This window comes from Littorina saxatilis, linkage group LG5, assembly GCF_037325665.1.
Source record: "Littorina saxatilis isolate snail1 linkage group LG5, US_GU_Lsax_2.0, whole genome shotgun sequence".
Lineage (NCBI taxonomy): Eukaryota > Metazoa > Mollusca > Gastropoda > Littorinimorpha > Littorinidae > Littorina > Littorina saxatilis.
Window position 1 is genome coordinate 6,110,905 of NC_090249.1, and position 23,786 is coordinate 6,134,690.

The following is a 23,786-nucleotide window of genomic DNA, read 5'->3' on the forward strand; positions in this document are numbered from 1 at the left end:
TGTGATAGTTTACGGGAGGTTTACTGTGCCTTTACACTTACCAGTCCAAAAAGTGGAACCCCCATTTTTAAGACTCCCTCCCTTTTAAGACCCCCTCCCTTTTAAGACCTTGTTTTCTCAGAATTTCTGTTCATAACCTCTGTAAATTGACCCCCATTTTGGGGCGGGGATGTAGCTCAGTCGGTAGCGCGCTGGATTTGTATCCAGTTGGCCGCTGTCAGCGTGAGTTCGTCCCCACGTTCGGCGAGAGATTTATTTCTCAGAGTCAACTTTGTGTGCAGACTCTCCTCAGTGTCCGAACACCCCCGTGTGTACACGCAAGCACAAGACCAAGTGCGCACGAAAAAGATCCTGTAATCCATATCAGAGTTCGGTGGGTTATAGAAACACGAAAATACTCAGCATGCTTCCTCCGAAAACGGCGTATGGCTGCCTAAATGGCGGGGTAAAAAACGGTCATACACGTAAAATTCCACTTGTGCAATAAACACGAGTGTACGTGGGAGTTTGAGCCCACGAACGCAGAAGAAGAAGAAGAAGACCCCCATTTTCAGACTCCTTTTTATAAGACCTGGTTTTCAAAGGTCTCAAAAGAGAGGGTCCACTGTACTGTTTTCTGCTGTGCAGGGTGAGGTCGCCAAGACACACAACGCCATGATGAAAGACCTTCCGTCTGGCTGCGAAAGACTTAAGGAGGAAGGCAGCCCACTTGAGAACATTGTAAACTTCTACAGGAATTACTTCACTTTCCAGCAAGACGCCTGTGTGGAGTTCTACGAACATATCTTTATCGATCCCATAGTTAAAGTCAGCCCTATGGAGGTACGTGAGAAGTGAGCTGTATGTTGGGCGAAATACGTTGTTTTTAGAGTGTACAGGTGTGTGCGAGTGTTTACAGGTGTGTTTGTGTGTGTGTGCGTGTTGTATGTTTACAGCTATGTGTGTGTGTGTGTGTAAATAATTTTAGACAAAGTTGTCTTCATTGTCTTCAAAACATTTACATGTGTTTTTGTCAATAAAGGATTGACAGATAGTGAAAACTCTTGAAGTTTTTATTCTCAGACTTAGCTTTATCCCTTACTCAACATGCATTCTTTGTTTCCTTTCATGACCCAGGCCTTGGCTGTAGCAGTAGTGCAGACAGTACTGAAACCTATGCGGACAATAGGTACGGAGATCAGCGAATTCATCCGCGCCCTGATCAAGGATCTGCCTGTACAGTGGCAGTTTGTCACCATCGTCATTGTCTTTGTCTTCATCTTTCTGGCGCTTTTTCTCTCTTGTGGTTACGGGTTTCGTATCCCCTTTCTACTCGCCATAGAACCATCTCGTTGTAGAGACGATGTGAGTATGCTTTCAAGTTATTCTGTTGTTTAGCAAATTCCAAAATGTTGTTGAATTGTTCATTCCTCTCGAAAGCGGTGTATGGCTGCCTTAATGGCGCAATAAAATGGTCATACACATAAAAACCCACTCGTGCAAAAACATGAGTGAACGTGGGAGATTCAGCTTATTAACGTAGTAGAAGAAGAAGAAGAATTGTTCATTGACAACTCTGTACTTTTCGTAATTTTTCGTATCATGTATGTTACCAGATCAAATACCAAGTAAAAATGAGATCTAAGAAAGCAAGGGATGTGAGCATTCTAAACAAGAAATTCCTACGAGGTAGGAAAAACACCCCCGTCAAAGGGAAATAACCTTCTCAGTTGGTGGCAGTGACTGAGTGAGAATGGTTATTTCCCTTTGACCATGAAGATGTCCCTCTATAAGTCCTTGTATAATTTTAATCCACCAATAACTCCCTAACCGTGTGTTTGACTGGTCCCAATTTTTGTAAGGACCGTCTCAGGAATGTATAGAACCTGTTCACCAAGTTTGGTGACGATCGGTCCGTTCATTCTTGAGATCTATATGCGAACACAAACAAACAAACAAACAAACAAACAAACACATCGAGCGAAACCTATACACACCCCTATACCGGGGGTGTAATAAAGCTGGCGTGTACAAGAGCATTAAGTGAGATTTATGCGGAATCTGGTCCTAGCACCTGAGAGAATAACCAGCGAGTGAAATGACAAGCAACTTTCCTCCTCTGTAACTGTAAGTCAATTAAAAAGAGAATTAAAGTCGCTTGTTCATTTCTGTGCTTGTTATTGTGTCAGGTCCTGGGAGATTGGTTGAGCATTACTCTCACCAACGCCTGTTCTTAATACACGCTGCGTACAGTGTACGTTTTAGCCTTATGACAAAATCACAAGTGTGACAATATTTCTTCGAAACTGGGTTCCAGTCTGGATCTCTGGCACCATTTCAAGCTTTTTTGTTTGTTTGTTTTTTGGCAAATTCTTGTCGGATTACCCAGCATGCTTTCCCCGGAATCGGCGTATGACTGCGTGAATGGCGGGGTAAAAACGGTCATACACGTAAAAATCCACTCGTGCAAAAAACATGAGTGAACGTGGGAGTTTCAGCCCATGAACAAAGAAGAAGAAGAAGAATTGATATGACTAAACGCTGCACTCAGCGCAGTGAAAGCATATTAAGAAGGCAACACTGAACGCTGCGCAGCTGTGGCACAGCTGTGCTGCGGCTTACTGCGTTTATTTAGAACAGTCTTTACCCTTCTTAGCTCGTAAAATAGCGCTTTGCCTCAGTTGGTTATGATTCTCAAGGCAAAATAAGCAATGTAAAATATAGACAACAGTAACAGAGAAATTTTTGGATGTACATGTACATTTATTTATTTTGCTTATGTCTGTTACAGTCAGGGGATATGAGAGCACTGAGGCAAGGAATACAAGACCTGCATGCGATGGTGGAAAGCAAGGGGCCCTCGGGCAGCAGTACACATAGACCTGCCCTTCGCCCCTCTGCCTCCGCTCCACTTGTGCAGCAGATTACTAGCAGTAACATCACCGCGTCGCAGCCAGAAACTGTGAGAGCCCTGCCACTTAGCCCTTCTCCTGAAACATCAGCCATTGCGGCCGAGGTCTGCAGTACAGAGGATTCAATCACACAAAGGTCTTGTGAGACTACTAAGAAAGAAACTGCCAAGAAACAGCCCTGTTCAGGGGAAGACGGGCAAGAGACTGATCACTCTGTGCCAAGCCCAGGTCTGGCGCAGCCTGTGCAAGAGGTTGGACCATTAGGGGAAGACTATCTCCCACAAATAGCAAGCTGAAGCCGTGTTATTACTAAAACTAAACTGGGTCAAAAAGTATTGCAACAAATTTCGAACCCAAATTACAGCATTAATTCCAGTGTCATTTCATTAAAACTGCATATGCCAGTAAAGGCCGTTTACTTAACTATCAGGAACACCTTTTGGATTAAAGATTTCTTTTAAAGGGATCACGTGTCCGCTGCTTAAATAAGGGTACTCTCAAAATCGACCAGACAAAAAGGGAAGGGTCAAATGAGAAATCGACAAAAAATCACAATAGGCAAAACTTTGCAACTTTGACATACAAGAAGAGAGTCTGAAAGTTTCAAGTCAATCGAACAAGTTATTGCTAAAGTGCAGCGTTTTTTTGTCATGGTACCCCTAAAAAATGATGCAAAAAGTCCTGTTTTTGATCGCTTTTGCGATCGACACCTGCAGCAGGAATAGCATAGCACACAAAAACGCAAGGCAGCTAAAAAAAATCCACCTGTTCAGGGTAGATCATTATTTGACTTTCTTCTTGTATGTGAAAGTTGCAAAGTTTTGCCTTTTGTGATTTTTTGTCGATTTCTCATTCGGCCCTTCTGTTTTTGTCGGGTCGATTTTGACGGTACCCTTATTTGAGTGGCAGTCACATGATCTCTGTAAAAGAAATCTTTAATCCAAAAGGTGATCCTGATAGTAAAGTGAACGGCCCTAACTGGCATATAAACTTTTAATGAAATGACTGGAATTAATGCTTTAACTTTGATGCGAAATTTGATGCATTATTTTTTGGCCAAGTTTACATGATGGTGCAACTAACACACACACACACACACACATGCATGGATGCATAGAAATCCATGTTTCAAATCATTGATGAAATATTTCAAATAGTTGTTCCTCCAAGGAAACCACCAGATGCCTCTTATTGAGCCTTTGACTTCTGTGAGGGATAGATTTGTGTGGTCAGCTTTAAGTGTGTCCATGTACAGCAACAGCACACAGAAAAAGGATGCGAAAGTACTTTTTAGCTACTACTGCTGCATACACACACACAAAATACGCACACACATACTTTTCTGGAGAGAGGCCATATTTCCAGTGGGATAGCTTTGCAATGTGTTGATATATAGGGTGCTAATATATGATGCTGGTACTGATTGATAGAATATTGACAGTACAATCCTGCGGCATTCTTGTAAATAACATGTAGTCACATAGAAACAAGTTTGGAACGTTTCAAGTGATAATAAAAATTTGTTCTTTATGTCTCCCTTCCTTTATTACCAAGGTGCTACATTGTTATGTTTTTTCTTTCTTTTGTCAAATTGTAATACCTCTACTGTCATAGCCTACTAGTAATTTTTGGTGATTATTTCCAGGTGAATGTGTCTGTGTACTACATGTACTGTTGACTGAATGCTACATTTTTCATCTTCATGAAAAGCATTGGTACCTATATTCAGTTAATGTTTTTGTGTTTAGACATAACATTAAAAAAGGTGATTTTGCTCTGTATCCCTGTGCACAGCTTCTGTAAATCCCGTACCTTCTAACAGTGAGAAAGATCAATGCATTAATTTTGCATGTTACGAAGCTGTCATGAAATTGAAGCTCACTTTGACAAAAAAATTTCCAATATGCCTTTTTTTCTCACGTGCTGTCACATATACCAAATTAGACTTTGCTTTGCCGGTAAGCTGCAGTACGTGACTTGAATGAAACCAAGCGCAGTCTCAAGGTCACCTAAATTTCAGTTGCGGGGCGACCATCCCCAACCCAGCGGGTCACAGGTGGTGGATAGTGAACGGCCCTTAGATATAGGGGTTAGCTGTGAATAAGCTAGCTTTAACAAATAAGCAGTCCCGAACCAACTGGCGATGGTCCTAACAGGATGAGGTGGGGTAGAGGGTGGTTCCACTACTTCTACAAAATGCCTTACATGTCCTATGACAGGCTCATCATGGCGATTAAGAATCGCCATAAAAGCTCTAGCTACGGGGAAGGACACCCCGGAGAAACAAACCCGATGCCCGTCAGCCCTGATCGGCAAATCGTTTATTGGAAAGTAAACTGGGATAATGAGGAAACCAGGAGAGCTGAAGACTGAGGTACTAGACCATTGCTGCTCTCCAGACAACTAGGGTACCATGCACACACACACACACACACACACACAGAGTCTGTGTCATGTTTGGTCTAAGCTTGAGGGAGTACATTGTGTGTGTCCAAGAGACTGCAGTAAATTCCAAACCAGAATGACCATATTTTCATCCATTTCCCTATATTTATTTCTCTTTTTCACTTGTATATTTGCGGTATAATAAAATGCATTGTCATCTATGCTTATACATGGGGGATTTAGGGAGGGAGTAAAATTATGTCTCAAATGCATGAATGTTAAAGCTTGGTTATTCTGCTTTTGTTCCCCTGACATCCATAAACAGCATTAAACAGAAAATGTCTTCCACTCTTGTTAAAATGTTGAATCGTCACACTGTATTTGGTTTGGTCAGAAAAATCCTAACACAGGACAAGTCAACATTCTTTGTAAGGCAGTGAGAACAAATGTATATGTCTTTGATGTAGTTAATCACATTTTCAGTACTTTTTTCCCTCATGATTCTCTTTTAATAGTGCCAAGAAGAAGGAAAAGACCCCATAAACAAACACAAATTATCTGACATTTTACTATGTATCACTTTCAGGAACTGAATTGTAAAACACTCTGAAGACTACAAAGACACATAAAAGGTTACAAAACCGGAACCCTGTAAAAAAACAAAACATTTAAAATAAAGAATGTCCAGTGTTTCAATCATACTTTAAGAATATGAAACTCAAGTAGTTGATTGCCTGTATGTTCCTTGTATAACATTGTATTTGTCAATGGAATCCGCCAAAGAAATGAATAGTGTGAAAATGTTTGTGTGTGTGTGTTTTACTGTACACGTAGAAGGAATGCCAGTAGTAATAGTATACATGCAGTTTTTTTTTACTTGGCATTCAGTCAGCTTCTACTTTCGTACCCCACAAGTACACAAGGAATGCTCTGAACTACAATATTACCCTCTTTCGATTTTGATTGATTGGTCAGCTGCATGCATCAAACTAAATGCTATGATAAATGAAAGCGTTCATAGAAGACCTCACAAAATGGGCAGCTGCGTCAAACTAAATGCTGTGTAAATCAGAACATTCGCGGAAGACCTCAGACTTTTGCACTTTCTCTACAGACAGCACAAGCAGCTAAGATATAGCGTTCATGTCTTCGGAGTATTTGTGGACGGCGTTGATGAACTCTCCCAGGTGGTCAGGGTCGGTGTCCTTCATGACCCCGTGACCCAGGTTAGCGATGTAACGCTGGGTGCCAAATTTCTCCACCATCTCTTTGACTGCCTTGCGGATCTCCTCCTGAAAGAACACAGATATTCGTATGTCATTCGGCCGTCTCGTAGTACAGTGGAACCCCCCTTTTAAGACCTAACAAGATCAGAGAAAATCCGGTCTTAAAAATAAGGGAGTCTGAAAATTCATTAATTGGGGTAAATTTACAGAGGTTATGAACAGAAAGGCTGATAAAACAGAGAGATAAAGGAGCTGATAAATTGGAGCGTCTTAACCCCTTCACTGCCCACCCCGTATGTAATATGTGGTCATTTTCGGTTTGTCCTACGCCCATAACCGAATCTCATACGTGGGATTTGTGTCAACAACATTTCAGGACATTTCTGAAAACTAAATGGGAGGTAACCACTGTCCAAGTACTTGTAGGGGTTCTAAACACATTTCTTTCCCATAGACCGTTCGGATAATGCTGTTATACTGTGGCAGTGAAGGGGTTAAAAGGGGGGTTCCACTGTACACCAAAAACTTGTTAGCAGGGTTCGTACAGTTTTGTTGTTCTAAAATTCAAGGACTTTTCAAGGACTTTCAAGACCTTCTGAAGAGAAAATCAAGCACCCTCTTACCTTCAAAGCTCCCAATGAAACACTCGCTAGTTATTATACCCTCTTCCCGCACGCCGATTTAAATCATTGGATGTTCAAAAACTAATGATAAGCACCATTTTTCATTTCCTTTGATGAGCATCTGGTGTCGTGCACCGGCCATGTGGCTTTTCAAGGCGGCTTCTCCCATGCTCGAAATGTTGAAGTCTTTTTTACACACGAAGCATCGCGCATGATGTTTCGATTTATCCGATGCTTCTACAAGCCAAGCTTTGTATTTTGCATTGGCAAGCCATTGACGATTGAAGACGCAGTTGCCTTTCCCCATTTTCCACGCTAAGACACAGGAAGATATATAAAAATGCCACTGCGGTTCTCCGCGTCAGCAAACTATTAGTCATTCCGTAGTTGTTTCCCTTGCCAACTTCCGGGAAGGGAAGCAACTACGGGTGACTAGTAATAGTTAGTTCGTCTGCTTTCATTTTCACTCGATCTTTTATTCTTCCAAAATGTGTACTGTATTTGACCAAAAAAAAGGGGGTTGCATTTTTTTTTTTTTAAATAAGACAAGCTGCTGACGAAATGTATAGGCAACAATTTGGAAAAATCAAGTACTTTTCAATGAATATTTGACAAAACTCTATTTTCAAGCACTTTTCAAGGCCTGGAAACCCACCGCGGGTTAGGGGAAGTCCCATATTGGTTGGGACGAGAAAGAATTTACCCGATGCTACCCAGCATGTCGTAAGAGGCGACTAACGGTTCTGTTTCTTCTTTTACCCTTGATAAGTGTTTCTTGTATAGAATATAGTCGAAAATTTCAAAACTAAATTTTCATTTAATTAATATACTTACTCAACTCACATAAATGGCATTAACTTCAGTTCATTGCTAAGATATTGAAGTAGTACTCGACCCTGGTAAGGGGGGAAGTAACTCCCTAAGAAAAACAATCCGTAGTCAAGGACGGGAGTCACCTCCCCTACCGGTAACCCGCACATGCGCGGTCCTGCTACCGGCCTTCATTCCCCCACGGAAACACACACCTGTAACACATATAATGTTAGCGGGGATGGATGGGAGGGTATAAACGATGTGAGTTGAGTAAGTATATTAATTAAATGAAAATTTAGTTTTGAAATTTTCGATTCAATCACATATTCTTACCTCAACTCACATAAATGGCAGATTGCACATAAAGGCGGTGGGATACTCACATTAAACTCTTGGAAGTATCTGGCCTGCGGCAACCATGGCTGGGAGGCAGTTGGTACCGTCCGGGTGAGTGCTGGCAATGTCCCGGAGGTAGTAGCTGAGGAAGACATCTTGAGACGTCCAGTATGCAGCTTTGAGGACGTCTGACATCCTACCAGACTTGAGGACAGCTAAGGAAGTTGCCCACGCTCGAGCCTCGTGAGTCCGAGGTGATCGAAGAGGAAGGACTGACTGCCCCCCCCCTTGTGTCTGCCACCACTGATAGGCATGCCTTATAAGTGTGGAAGACCATCTGGTAAGCGTGGTTTTTGCAATGTCTTTATTTCGGGCTGTATTAATCGAAATAAACAACAACTTCTGAGCTGATGCTCGAATCGGGGCGGTACGCAACAAGTAAGCCTTAAGCGCGCGTACCGGACAGTTAGAAAGATCCGGATCGCCGGGGGCTAAAATGTGCCGAAGAGGCCGAATGGAAATGATCGGTGAAAGATGGTCAGGTTTTTGATTTTTGGCGAGAAAATCGGGACGGAAACGCAGTGAAACCGAGCCGTCTCTTTCAAAAGTGATATCACGGTCTAAACCTGAGAGGCCGTGGATCTCGCTGCCCCTTCGCGCAGAAGCGAGCAGTATGAGCATGAGAGTCTTGCGCGTAAGGTCAGAAAGACTAGCGTCTTGTAAAGGTTCAAAAGCACTAGAACGGAGAAATTCGAGTACTAGCAGAACGTCCCAAGCCGGAACAGAAGTTCTCTCCGTTGCAGAACTGAGGGCCGCGCCCTTTAGCACACTCGCGATGACTCCCCCGAGGGAGATGGAGCGACCAAGCTGCTTGAGAGTAACCGAGATGGCTGAGCGGCGAACGCGCAAAGTGGACGCGGCGCGTCCCTGAGCGGAGAGCCATGCCAAGTGGTTTGCGACCTGCATTGACCGCGGGGCGACCGGGACAACATTGTTAGCTGCACACCATCGAGTCCAAGCTAGCCAGTGCGATGAATAAACAGAGGAGGTGGAACGCCTGTGAGCCTTCTGGACTAAGTCCAGAGTAAGATCTGAGGCGCCTGAGCGCTTCAGTGATCGCCGAACAGTCGCCAGGCGTGAAGATCCAGGAACTCGGGGCGATCGTGAAGAATGCCCGTCCTGGGCTGTAGAAGCTCCCCTCGCCGGAGGCTGAGCGGAATTGGCGGGCCGCTGGCGAGCCGCAGGAGGTCCGGGAACCAATGCTGACTGGGCCAGCGCGGTGCCACGAGAAGAAGGCGAGGCCGCTCTAAGTCGGCTTTTCGCAGGACCCTTCCGATGAGTGGAGTGGGAGGAAAGGCGTAAGCCACTAGCCCTGTCCAGCTGATCGTCATCGCGTCGATCTTCCACGCTTCCGGGTCCGGAAACGGGGAGACAAAGATCGGAAGGCGACGCGAAAACCTCGTGGCAAAGAGGTCGACCATCGGTCGCTCTACCTGCGCCCAAAGGCGGAGGAGCGCCTGATGTGCGATGGTCCACTCTGTGTGGAGGATCTGAGAGGACCGGCTGAGGGCGTCGGCCAGGACGTTCAGGCAGCCGGGCAGGTAGCGAGCCGAGACCAGAATCTGATGGCGAGCGCACCAAGAAAGGATCTCGCATGCTCGGCTGGACAACAGTTGAGATCGGGAACCGCCCTGTTTGTTGAGGTAGGCAGCAACTGTCGTGTTGTCGGTATGAATCAACACATGGGTGCCCTGAAGGGCAGAGAGAAAATGCTGAAGCCCCAGAAAGACTGCCTCGAGCTCGAGGCGATTGATGTGCCAAAGCCGCTGCTCTTGTGACCACCGACCGGACGTCGTGTGTGTGTCCACGTGAGCCCCCCAACCCTTCTGAGACGCGTCCGAAAAGAGATGCGTGGAGGGAGGAGGAAGCGCTATGGGCACTCCCTGCAGAAGCCAAGGGGTGTTCATCCACTGAAGCGTGGTCTGCTGAAACCAGACCCCGAGCGGGACTGAAACGTCCCAGCCTTGTGAAGTCGGATTCCAGACTGAACTGAGCGCCGCCTGAAACGGGCGCTTGTGGGATCTGCCTAGCGGAATAAGGGACGACATGGACTCCATCTGGCCCTGTACAGACGCAAGCGTCCGGGCTGGGGCTGACTGAAGCCCTAACAGGGAAGACAGAAGGGCCTGCAGTTTGTCCACCCGGCGTTGAGTGGGACGGACTGTCCACTCCCGTGAATCGAACGCCATGCCAAGGTAAGTAAAGGTCTGCGACGGAGTCAGCTCGGACTTGGTGTGGTTGACTCGGAAGCCGAGATCCTGAGCCTGGGCAAGGACAAACTGGGTATGCTGAAGGCAGAGCGCTTCCTGCTGATGAAGGATCAGCCAGTCGTCCAAGTATGCCCTGAGCCGAACCCCGTGCTGCCGAACGAGGGCACAAAGTTGGCGCACCACCATGGTGAATACCCAGGGAGCAAGTGACAGCCCGAAGGGAAGGGCTCGAAACTGGAAGATTCGGTCCCCCCACAGAAAACGCAACCACTTCCGGTCCGCCTCGTGCATGAGGATGTGGAAGTAGGCGTCCGTCAGGTCGACGGACGTCACCCAGTCGCCCGGGCGAAGCGCCTCCCTGACGGTCGCCGGCGTTTCCATAGTGAACCGAATTTTGCGCAAAAAGCGGTTCAGTGGAGAGAGGTCTAAGACTGGCCGCCACCCCCCGGAAGCCTTGGGAACAACGAAGATTCTTCCGTAAAAACCCAAGGAGGAGTGGTCGAGAACCTCCTCTATAGCCTGCTTCTGCAGCAAGAGAAGGATTTCCGCCTGAATTGCCTCCCGAGCGTCGAGGCTGGCCGGAAACCGGAAATTGGCCGGCGCTCTGGACAAAGGGGCCTTGCCTTCCTGCCAAGGAAGGCGGAACCCCGATCGAATCACCCCCATGATCCATAGGCTGCTTGTCCGAGACAGCCACACTGGAAGGGCCCGGGAGAGGCCGCCTGCTACCGAAAGGGTAGAGGCTGGGGGGGTGACTGGATCGGGGGGGTCTCATTGGGGGTTGGGCTTGCGCCCAGACCCCCGCTTCCCAAAGGAAGGTTTACGCTGGTAAGGGCGGGAACGTGAACCACCCCTACCTGCCTGAGACGACTTCTGCCCCGAGGACTTGCCTGCAGCTGGTGCAGAACTCCGTGGTTTGTTACCGTGCTGCTTAAGAGCGAGTTCCGTCAGTTGCACCACATGATGGTCACGAGCCTCCTCCGTTTGCTGCCGGAGGGCATCCAAAGAGCGTGATCCCAGCAACGCACCCTCTGAGAAGGGAGAGACTCTCAAAGAGTCTATGGTGGCCTTATCCGTCAGGCGTGAGCCGTTAAGAAAAGCCTCGCGCCTCCAAAACACAACCTGAGAGTAGAGCCGAGCAGCAAGAGTCATCTGACTGTCAGTGACCTTCGCGAGGGCCGCCAAGAGCATGGCAGCGTCAGCCTCAATGGCATCGTCACGGAACCTAAAAGGTTCGATGGACGAAGCGATGGCTCTCGTGAGAGACCGGATGAGCGTTTCCGCTAAAGAGGTCAGTTCGAGGGAAGAACGCCCGCTCTCCTCCAGCCCGAGTAGACTCTGTTCCGTACACACGGCAGTCCTATCTCGGCTATAACCGTCCTGCCGTAAGCGAGCCAGTTCCGGAGTCACCGGAAGTGGAGCTGTGGGCAGTGAAAACGAGGAGAGAAGAGAATGTGGCCTGCTAGGCAGCCGCGATCTTCTTGAATTAGCTGGGAGGCCGCCGCCTGCCTGAGCCGAGGCTAACCAAGGCTGAGCAGACGGGGGGGCTTCCCCATGAGCAGCCAGGAGAGGGTAGGGTGTGTTAGCGTCCGCCAACACCTGAGCCATCACAAAAGGGACGGAAGGAGATTCCATGAACCGGAACTTCACCTTCGTGTCCCCCGCGCCCGCAAAATCTGCCAAAGCAGAAGGAGGGGGTGCGACCACAGTAGAATCGGCGGAGACACCCTCAGGGAAATACCGTGAGGTTATCTCCGCAGCCAACTCCAGAGTAGGGCCCAGTTTATTGGGAATCCGTAAAGGGGTAACGGATTCAGAGCAATCCTCATCCCCTTCCTGTTCCTCTCCAAAACCTTCCTGATCTCCATCAGAAGGAGGGTCCGGCAAACCGGAAACCCACCCGTCCACGGAAGCGGAAGTGGCTAGAGTCGGTTGAACAATAGGCGGAAGCGCCGCAAACTGTCCACCAACAGCACCGCCGACAACCGGAACCGCCGCGGCGGAACCGGAAGTTGGGGCCGGAAGTCGATGCGTAACCAGGGACGGGATAGCAGGGACACTGCCACCGGAACCACTAGCCCGCTGTCCTCCACCGGAAGTGCCTGCCACAGCACAACCGGAAGTCGAGGACGACAATCCGCGGGCAGGCCCGACCGGAAGCCCCGAGGGGCAACCAGAGGAGCCTACCCCCTGCGAACTCCAACCAGGAACGGCGGCAGCCGAACCAAGAGCTACAGGTCGATGACCGCCGACAGAATCTTGTAGGCCAGAGCTGGGCAAACAAGACGCTGCTGCCTGCCCCCCAGAGGCCGGGACAGCCGAAACTGATCCCAGGGGGGCAGGCTGGCGCGCTACGCCGCTCCCTAGCGCACCCGCCACGTGATGGACGGTGTACTGCCGGGGAGGAGCCGTCTGCGAACCCGGCGACGCAAGAGCGTAACCCGGGCCCGCAGGCAAGTGTGAGCCCCCAAAAAGATGGGGACTCCCACAAACGCCGCCCAACGCCGAAGCGCTGGAAACGGGCGGCGCTAAGGCCGCGAACCCCCCTGAAAAGGCAGGGGAATCCGCAACCGAACCAGAAAAATCCGGCCCGAGATCAGCCGACGTGATCGTCGCGGACGGCCGCAGCCTAGAAAGAGAAGCCACCCCCCCCACGCCAGGCGGGAGGGGAGCGACAGGCCTTTCCGCCGAATGTAAGGCAACTAGGTCATGTTTCAGAGTTGCAAACATAGCCAGAATTTCTTCCCGCGACACGGACTCGCTAGACCGTGGCGTCTGCGAGCGCGAGAGAGGAGAAGTAGAACGTTCCCGCGTAGGGAAAACCGGTGACGGTGACGTAGAGTTGAGCGACACCCGTTCTGTCTTCTTAGTCGCCGGGTCAGTGACCAGAATTAAAGAAGTAGGCTGTGAAGAAGACACAGAGGCACGCGCCTTTGATTTAGACTTGGGCTTGTCTTTATCCTTCTCTTTTCCCGGTGAAGAGAGTAGGGAAACAAGTTTGCCCTTGCTTTTTGAGTTTTTGTCCGCCATTTGCAATATCGAAACACGCGCACGTGGAGATGAATTACAACAGCGAAAATACTCAAACGAACGAAAATACTCGAACGAAAGCAGCGAAGAGATTGAAACGATCTTACCTAAAGATAGCAACGCAAAAACCAGGGTCAAATGGCCTTCCACAAAGGCCAAGGCAAAAAATATGCCGGAGTACAACAACACGTCTGTGCAGTAGTGTTGAAGTGGGTGGAATGAAGGCCGGTAGCAGGACCGCGCATGTGCGGGTTACCGGTAGGGGAGGTGACTCCCGTCCTTGACTACGGATTGTTTTTCTTAGGGAGTTACTTCCCCCCTTACCAGGGTCGAGTACTACTTCAATATCTTAGCAATGAACTGAAGTTAATGCCATTTATGTGAGTTGAGGTAAGAATATGTGATTGAATCAATGTTTGTAAAGATTTTAGTCAAGCAGTATGTAAGAAATGTTAAGTCCTTTGTACTGGAAACTTGCATTCTCCCAGTAAGGTCATATATTGTACTACGTTGCAAGCCCCTGGAGCAATTTTTTTATTAGTGCTTTTGTGAACAAGAAACAATTAACAAGTGGCTCTAGCCCATCTCCCCCCTTTCCCCTATCCCATCTCCCCGTCGCGATATAACCTTGAATGGTTGAAAACGACGTTAAACACCAAATAAATAAAGAAAGAAAGAAAGGCCTGGAAAAAGTTTTCCAATTTTCAAGGAGTTTTCCAGGGTTCAAGGACTCTGTACGAACCCTGGGTTAGCAAAGTGACAGAGAAATTTGATGAATTGATGGTGTACACCCACAAAGAGTGAGGCACACCAAGCAGTACCTTTTGCATTCTCTCTTCGCTGCAGCCTTTCAATTCTTGACTTGCATGAAATATATTGTCTAATATTCTGTTTGATAAAGGTCTGAATAAAAAGATGTCTTGGAAAAAGTTTCCAATGCAATTCCGAGTGCCAAAAATGTAACTGTGACGCTGTCTTCTTCTTCTTGTGCATTCATGCAGGGCTGCAACTCCCATGTATACTTGTTTTTTCCCGCTTTAGTGGGTTTTGACGTTAACCCTCACCATTTTGGCAGTATATTCCGTTTTCAGGAGATGCAAGCTTGGTATTTTCATGTTTCTATTGCCCACTGACATGGATCAAAGGATCTTTTTGATGTGTACTTGGTCCTGTGCTTGTGTGAATACATGAAGGGGGATAAGGCACCAGCAGGTCTGCACATATGTTGATGTGGGTGATGGGAAAAAATGTCCACCCTAAAGCCACCAGGTGCAGCCAGGATTCAAACACCCAACCCTCCACATGGAGGCCAACGTCTTATCCACTGGGCTATTGCTTCCATCTTCACCTTGTCTTACAGCGTTGACAAATTTACTCTCATGGGTGTTACTCTTCCGGCTTTTGCCGGATTTCCGGTTTTTGAAAAAATCTGAAGCCGGAAATTCCGGTTTTTCGGGTTTTCAAAAAAAAAAGCAAAAAAAAAGCTTCGTTTCGCTAAGTTGAAATAACGAGCAGCGGTTCCGATCCGACTTTTGACACCGGTTCGCGTGCTTTCTCGGTTCGCTCCCTTGGATTTGCCGCCATCTTGCTTATTATGATTTGGTTTCGTCGGTGTCCAGAAACTTTCTTTCAAACTTGAGCATTTTGGACCCCTGCCTTTCAGGTTTTTTGATTTTTCCCAGTAACACCCATGTACTCTGCATTTTGCAAATTAACAAGACTAGTCAAACAAAATCATTCTGGCCAGTACGTCATTTTTATTCAAAAAGGAACACCTTAAAAGAAAATCACATGGTTTGTGTCTGATTGAAGAATAATCAACAACAAAAAGCAGATTCTCATGTTAACGCTGAACAAACCACAGACAAACAAAGCAAGAATAAAACGACAAACAAACCTTGGTGGTAAACATCATGACTGGGTCCAGGTTACCCTGTAGAGTCACCTTCGGTCCCATTAACCGCCTGAAAATAGGGCAACCACTGTAATTAGCTATTTATCCAAAAATGTTCAAACCTCTTTTCTGTTCTACTTTCATTGTTTTCCTTCCTCGGAAAGAATAATAAATTCCTGATGTTTTTCAAACATTTTTTTTTCTCTCGAAAAAAACGCCTATACTTGTTCACATGAACAAGCCTTTTAACAAAGTAGAAGAGCTGGAAAGAGAATCCAATGCTGAAAGACAGAATTGATAGAGGTCTACAGTCGTAACCTGATAAATACAAATATGGTACCAGCAATGGATTTGTTAGTTCTCAAAGGGCTTATATAACATTGTCACAAATCAAAATCAAAAATACTACAGTATAAGGGATGTCATTTGGCAGCCACAGTGGGTAAACTGCAAAAACTTCAAAATTACAGAAAGTTTGGCCGTCATAATTTGGCACTTTTGCTGAATTTTCTCTATGGTAGGGGAAAGGGGAAGTCAAGGGCTTTGGAAAATTGTTGAAACTTTTATGGCCATTTCGGCAAAGTTTGCCAAAGCAAATAATTGTTAGCAAGATGAATGGAAGTGAACTTTACCTGGCATGCAAAGGTGGAATAGTCCAGTCAAGTCCGACCACTTCATAGCCGCTCTTTGATAACTCCTCCAGCGCAAAATGAACATCTTTGCAGAAGAGAATCTGTAATCATGAAACAAGTCGCGTAAGGCGAAAATACAACATTTAGTCAAGTAGCTGTCGAACTCACAGAATGAAACTGAACGCAATGCAACGCAGCAAGACCGTATACTCGTAGCATCGTCAGTCCACCGCTCACGGCATAGGCAGTGAAATTGACAAGAAGAGCGGGGTTGTAGTTGCGCTGGGAAGGATAGCACGCTTTTCTGTACCTCTCTTCGTTTTAACTTTCTGAGCGTGTTTTTAATCCAAACATATCATATCTATATGTTTTTGGAATCAGGAACCGACAAGGAATAAGATGAAAGTGTTTTTAAATTGATTTGGAAAATTTAATTTTGATCATAATTTTTATATATTTAATTTTCAGAGCTTGTTTTTAATCCGAATATAACATATTTATATGTTTTTGGAATCAGCAAATGATGGAGAATAAGATAAACGTAAATTTGGATCGTTTTATAAAAAACATATTTTTTTTACAATTTTCAGATTTTTAATGACCAAAGTCATTAATTAATTTTTAAGCCACCACGCTGAAATGCAATACCGAAGTCCGGGCTTCGTCGAAGAGTACTTGACCAAAATTTCAACCAATTTGGTTGAAAAATGAGGGCGTGACAGTGCCGCCTCAACTTTCACGAAAAGCCGGATATGACGTCATCAAAGACATTTATCAAAAAAATGAAAAAAACGTTCGGGGATTTCATACCCAGGAACTTTCATGTCAAATTTCATAAAGATCGGTCCAGTAGTTTAGTCTGAATCGCTCTACACACACAGACACACACACACACACACACACGCACATACACCACGACCCTCGTTTCGATTCCCCCCTCTACGTTAAAACATTTAGTCAAAACTTGACTAAATGTAAAAAAAAGGCTAGCTTTTAGACAGGTTCCTCTATCTCTCTCAAGGTGTATACAAAGTCTTCTGATGCTTTATGCTACAAATCCCTTTGAATTAAAAATTGTTGACTTTGTCTTCAACTACTCTCTCTCTCTCTCTCTTGTGGGTGCACGCACATGCACATACACTTTTCACACATGCACTCACACATTCACACCACCCTCCCCCAACACATACACACAACTTTGCTTTGTCCGAACCACCCCCCGTGTATACTACATTTGGTGTGCACGTTAAAGATCCCACGATTGACAAAAGGGTCTTTCCTGGCAAAATTGCTTAGGCACAGTTAATAATTGTCTACCATACCCGTGTGACTTGGAATAAGGCCGTGAAAGGTAAATATGCGCCGACATGGCTGCAATCTACTGGCCGTATAAAATTTCATCTCACACGGCATCACTGCAGAGCGCCTAGAACTGTACCCACGGAATATGCGCGATATAAGCCTCATTGATTGATTGATTGAGTAAAAACAAATTTCTTGAATGACAGAAATATCAATATTCAATGATCTAAATATATTATTTAGTTTTGCGAAGTATACGTCGCACAGGCTTTAATCCCAATTTCCAGAGTTCACTCTAATGCCAAACTCACAGGAGCGCTGCAGAAACCGAAGAGGAGCACAGAAATATGTATTAAAGGTACTGAACTTGTCAAATTCAGGTGCACGGAGCCCCTGGGGCTTTTAGGCAGCTATCCGTTAGAAGAACTACCAAGTTTCATTGACTTGCACCCAAAGAGTCAAGAACTGCGAATTTTTTACGGATTAATTTCGTACTCGGACCCGGCTGGTCTTCGCCTATTTTTGGATCTAAATTTAGATCAGGTAGATCACCACATCATGCACAAAAAGACACGTCACTAGCAAACTATGTCTGACGTCATCATGAGTTTGTGTAAAACAAAATGGAGGCCGGAATCACTCAGTTGAATCGAACTCCGACCAAACACCACGTAATAACTAGGTTAATTTATGCACTCGCGTGAACAAGAAACTGTCGAGCTTCACAGATGTCGTCGTTGGGTAGTTTTGGGTTTGTTTTACTACCATAGGAGGATTTTTGAACTGTAAATGCACTCAGCTGCAACAAAAATGCAAAACGAAGGCTGTGAGCTGCACTGTGCCTTTAAGTTACTCACCATGGGAACCTGGGCAATCTTCCTCTCCGCAAGCTTCTCCCTGACCTCCATTGAAATGGCTCTCAGCATTGGTAGCTCATATCTGGCAAAGAGACCTGGACCAAGCTCCCCTGCATATGTGTCAAACACTTGCACAATCTGCAAATAATTTTAATAAAGCAAACATTTTTATGTCCAATCTAGACAACCCTTAAGAGACATGCAGCCAGATACCTACACTACAGCGCACACACAGAGCAGTTGATTGGCAGGAATTGAGGCCTTTTTAGCAAGTACTGCACAAAGCTAGCTTGCCTGATTGCGAAACAGTGACATGTCAAGTACACAGTGCATCTTCACTGATAGTTTACAGGGCGGGGATGTAGCTCAGTCGGTAGCGCGCTGGATTTGTATCCAGTTGGCCGCTGTCAGCGTGAGTTCGACCCCACGTTTGGCGAGAGATTTATTTCTCAGAGTCAACTTTGTGTGCAGACTCTCCTCTGTGTCCGAACACCCCCGTGTGTACACGCAAGCACAAGACCAAGTGCGCACGAAAAAGATCCTGTAATCCATGTCAGAGTTCGGTGGGTTATAGAAAAACGAAAATACCCAGCATGCTTCTTCCGAAAACGGCGTATAGCTGCCTAAATGGCGGGGTAAAAAACGGTCATACACGTAAAATTCCACCCGTGCAAAAAAACCACGAGTGTACGTGGGAGTTTCAGCCCACGAACGCAGAAGAAGAAGAAGATTGATAGTTTACTTAAAATTAATGTCTGAAAGCAGTGTTCTTGATTGCACACTACAGATTTTACACACTACAGATAATGTAACAGAATGAAAAGATGCAGTTTGTTCTTATTTCTATCTTTGTTTTCCCCGCTAATAAACTGTTAAACCACAGAGGTATAACTTTTAAGATCTTAAATACATTACATGTAGTTCTCATCAGATTTCAAGCAGATAAGACTGCGTGAACATTTCAAATCTAAATCAAGTCTTTAAAACTGAACAAACAAAAATATATTTTTGATTGAATCTGTTCGCAAACTATTTTGACAATTATATACAGTATTTATGCCTTCCACTTGAAAACTGCAATACAGACAAACTGTGCCAAAACAAAATGATGTCAGCAAGAACGCACCTGAGCCCCTGCTGCAATTTGTTCCACCAGGTGGCGCACAATGGCGTCTTTGAGGATGTTAAGCAGACGGTGGCCAGCCTCTGGGCACTCCACCAAAAATCTTCGAGTTCTGTTGATGTTAGGCCCCGCACTCACATTCTCAACCATGAACCGCGCGATTGTGAACTGAAACAGAAAACACAAACTGCTTGCAAAAATCAAAAAACAAAAAGCCTGCCAACATGTTAGACCATAACGTTTTGACTTGTCACGATTCATTGTTCCCATAATCTACCTAGCTTGGTTTTTTCTTTATTATTACAAACTGCTTGTGAAGAGCAGAATCATGACACATGCCTGGGTTCAAACAGCTAGTGCTTTGAAAAAATAAACATGCCAGAGAAAACTAAACAAATTTGGGGGATGTGTGCTAGCTGTGTTTTTCAGCACACATAACCACCTTCATCTACTCCACACAAACAACTAATTTTTGAGTGCATGTTCTGAACAATGCCACTTTAATTGGGATGCTACTTTTTGTACATGTCCACATATCAATTGTCCTGGCGGTACTTAATTGAGCCCGAAGTCAACTCTGTGCAGCCAGCTTTACGAAGTATACGTCGCACAGGCTTTAGTCCCAATTTCCAGAGTTCACTCTCATGCCAAACTCACAGGCTTTAGTCCCAATTTCAAGAGTTCACTCTAATGCCAAACTCACAGGCTTTAGTCCCAATTTCCAGAGTTCACTCAAATGCCAAACTCACAGGAGCGCCGCAGAAGCCGAAGAGGGGCACCTTGCCCTCCAGGTTGTGTCTGGTGAGGGTGATGGCCTCGTACACATAGCCCAGCTCTTCCTGGATGTCAAAGTCTGGCTTCAGCTTGTCCACGTCCTCTGCTTTCAGGATTGGTTCCGCAAATACCGGACCCTGAAACACAGACATAATCAGACCTGACATACCTTCCCTGGCAAAAAAAAAGGACAATCAGCTAATCAATCAAGCAAGCAATTAATTAATCAACAATCAATCATCCAATTTAAGCGGAAGCATGGTGGGTATTTTTGTATTTCTATAACCCACCAAACTCTGACATGGATTACAGGATCTTTTCAGTGCGCACTTGGTCATGTGCTTGCATGTACACACGAAGGGGGATAAGGCACAAGCAGGTCTGCACATAAGTTCACCTAGGAGATAGGACAAATCTCCACCCTTAACCCACCAGGCAGCCGCGGCCGGGATTTGAACTCACGACCTTCCGATTAAAAGGCCAATGTCTTATCCACTACGCCACTGTGCCCGTCGCTAAGCATTCAACAGCATACTAAAGCTCCGCTATGTGGGAAGAATCACAACTGCACATCATCTCACCAATTCTTGTATGGCCAACTTACCTCCCCTGGATCATTGGCCACTTTCATTCCCAAGGCAATGGGTATGACCAAGATGTCGGAGAAAATGATGGCAGCATCTACTGGGAACCTCTTCACCGGCTGAAACACGCAAATCACACAGGCTTTTGTTCCTGCTCTTATTTAACCGACACAAACACACAGTCATGGACACACAAACACCCACATACATAATCACATACTTTTGTTTGTAACATTGCTTCTTTTAACAAACATAAAGATTCTATCATGCACACATAATCCAGGGGCGGACGAGGGGGGGGGGGGGGGGGTTTCTCGGGTCTCCGGAAACCCCCCCCCCCCCCCACCCAGCCAAAAAATAAAAATATTTTTGTGTTTTTTGGGGTTGAGTTTCAATTTTTGGGGTATTAATCAGTGACAAAATCTGCTGCCTGAAACTTGTAATGATCATCCTCAGAATGCACCAGATTGCACCATTTTGCATCCTTTTTTTCAAGCTAAGCTAGCAAGCTAGGCGCTTCGCGTCTTCGGCTCGGCGCTTCGCGTCTTCGGCTCGGCGCTTCGCGTCTTCGGCTCGGCGCTTCGCGTCTTCGGCTCGGCGCTTCGCGTCTTCGGCTCGGCGCTTTGCATCTTCGGCTCGGCGCTTCGCGCCTTCACACCCATATCTTCACAATATACTTTTGGAAACCCCCCCCATAAAATGAACTGATCCGCCCCTGTAATCACACACACACATACACATGCTCTCTCTCTCTCTCTCTCTTTCTCTCGGCATGCATATAAGGAATATGATAATCCAGGTCATACAAATGTCTCCAGGTCATACAAATGTCTCCAGGTCATACAAATGTCTCCAGGCCATACAAATGTCTCCAGGTCATACAAATGTCTCCAGGCCATAAACATTTCTTTCATACTGACAAACCTAAACTGCTCTACCAGAAGGCCAAACTTCTGGCTCACATTACATGCTTTTATGTGTGAAGCTGTACTGTACCTGGATTGTAAGCTCGCTGACCAGTTCTGGATCCCTGCATGTTGCAAAGAACTTTTTGTCACCCTTTGCAGCTTTGTACTCTGGGAGAGAAAACAAAAGAAAACATTGCAAAGGTTCCCACCAAACAGACAAAATATGTTAAAAGTGCAGACTGCATTCATACAACATGAGCACATCAGCCGCTGAGAGACAGAGAGAATGAGAGAGCGGAGCTGGTGTGCGTTCGTGATTTTTTAGTAAGCTTCTGATCGCATGCCGGCTTTAGCGTCCTGCTGTTATTTTGACATCATTTTTGACGTTTCGTTAACAGGACCTTGCGACACCAAACCTCATCAATTTGTTTTCCATGAGACAATGGCAACATTGTTTCAACATGACACCTGTCACAACAAGCTATTCAACTCTCTCTCTCTCTCTCTCTCTCTCTCTCTCTCTCTCTCTCTCTCGTAAAGACCATGGATTCTTTTTCACTCTTTATTTTTTCCCGGGTCCAAGTAACAATCGGTACGTCTGACCAAGCACCCTTTTTTTTTTATCGGTATTGGCGAATCTCAATCGTTAAAATACCAGAAAACGCGGTCCCTGATCTTTTTATCGCAGAAGAAAACAAATCTTTACTTAAACATGAAACCTCAAGAAGAGGGAAAGAACAATGTTTGCACTTAGAATTATGCATTTACCTGGAAGGTATCGACCAGCTTGTCGCATGACCCATACCGGCACTTTCTCTGTTCGTTCTCCCCTTGCTGCCCTCAGGATCAGATCATTTTGAAGAGGTGGAAAAGGCTAAAAGTGGGATAAATATAAATTGGATCTGAGCATATGCACTCCGCGTCACAGGTTTATGTGAACTCTGAAATACATTTTGCACAAACAAAAACAATAAAAACTCGATTCATTTGGCTCGACGGACACAAATAAACATTGTTTTGTCAGTAAATAAATGAAAAATAAATAAATAAACAGCAAGAAGTGGTACGTCTATGTGCAGAATGCATAAAGACAACTAAATGAAAATGTTGGGTCTTGGATATTGTACTTGTAATTTATCACTAAAGAATGGCTTGTGCAATATGGCTTGAAGCAAAACTGTGACTATATACTTCTTTCCAAGTCACTGCATGATAATACTAGGCTAATCATAATGAATGAATTTAGAGTTCTTCAAGAGTGTTCTCAACAACCCTCACCTGCTGTGACGATAACATTATTCATTCTACGACTGGTCGGGTATGGTGACACAGCAGATCTACTCGCACACGCGTCACATACATGTATAGCAACTGATGCTGAGAGGTGATTACACAAGTTATTTAATTTTTAACTTTCCGACAGAAATTGCCGGGGTTATACCTTGCAGAAATGACTTTGTCGGAAAACAGCATTACGAATAATAATCATTCGCGGTTTATTCAATAAGAAAGGAAAATGACTGTCAAAAAACCACCGGTCCCTCATTCTTAACATCTGCGTGACACCTGCAAAAAGGGCAGGCGTCCAAGTTTTGCTTCTGACTATGTTCAAGTCCGCCAGCATGACACTGACAATAAACAGTATGTTGATTCCGTATTCAAGATTACCAGCGTTTCGAATTATGTGGATTGTAAGCAAAACGCCGTTCTAGCTTAATCTGAAGCAAAGTGAAGTACCTTCAAGTTTGGAGTTCTCGGAGCAGCCATGTTTTTGACAGACGACGCGCGACAGGTACTCTCCCCTAGTTTTGTGCCGTAGGAGTTCGTTCCCTTGAGTGTTTGGGACATGCCACGCCCACTCTTTTTTTCTCTTATTTTTTTTTTTACCGCATCACAGGTTTGCAACATAATAGGTACATGTATCTACACTGTTTAGCCTGTCATGTCTCTCACTAGTAGAGGGAATGAGAGAATCCATGCAGGTAGACTGCGCCTGACTTCCAAGTGCCTCTAAGCCTGTGTTAGTTATTCACTGCTTGCAAAAACATGCAAACAAAAGCTGTTGTCATCATTTTCACGAGATTTCATTCACAAGCACCTGGGAAATAAATGTCATGTTCCCCGGGGAATAAATCCCC

At 45.6% G+C, this 23,786-nt stretch overlaps 2 protein-coding genes across 2 annotated transcripts in view; one reads left to right on the plus strand and one right to left on the minus strand.

Moving 5' to 3' along the window:
• LOC138966168 (chloride channel CLIC-like protein 1) overlaps positions 1–5,598 on the plus strand; it is a 17,656-nt gene extending 12,058 nt beyond the window's left edge. Inside the window, exons 6-8 of the mRNA XM_070338298.1 lie at positions 628–822; positions 1,117–1,344; positions 2,771–5,598. Of these exons, the coding sequence (XP_070194399.1) occupies positions 628–822; positions 1,117–1,344; positions 2,771–3,187 (840 nt within the window). The 3' untranslated portion in view covers positions 3,188–5,598. The remainder of the gene's footprint in view (positions 1–627; positions 823–1,116; positions 1,345–2,770) is intronic.
• LOC138966169 (uroporphyrinogen decarboxylase-like) lies at positions 5,419–23,459 on the minus strand. The gene is made up of 10 exons (XM_070338299.1): positions 23,386–23,459; positions 22,417–22,522; positions 21,737–21,816; positions 20,761–20,859; positions 20,132–20,293; positions 19,386–19,550; positions 18,260–18,397; positions 16,101–16,201; positions 15,472–15,538; positions 5,419–6,568 (listed from the first exon to the last, which is right to left on the minus strand). Exons 1-10 carry the CDS (start codon positions 23,413–23,415, stop codon positions 6,404–6,406), a joined length of 1,113 nt encoding a protein of 370 aa, XP_070194400.1. The 5' UTR covers positions 23,416–23,459; the 3' UTR covers positions 5,419–6,403.
• Positions 23,460–23,786: the final 327 nt, after the last annotated feature.

What these genes read in the sequence shown, in the direction of transcription:
- LOC138966169 (XM_070338299.1), bottom strand. Translation starts at nt 23,415, where the DNA reads ATGGCTGCTCCGAGAACTCCAAACTTGAAG. An exon ending in CGAGAACTCCAAACTTGAAG is followed by an intron (nt 22,523 to 23,385) that starts GTACTTCACTTT and finishes TCCCACTTTTAG; the next exon opens with CCTTTTCCACCTCTTCAAAA. An exon ending in TCAGCGAGCTTACAATCCAG is followed by an intron (nt 20,860 to 21,736) that starts GTACAGTACAGC and finishes TGCGTGTTTCAG; the next exon opens with CCGGTGAAGAGGTTCCCAGT.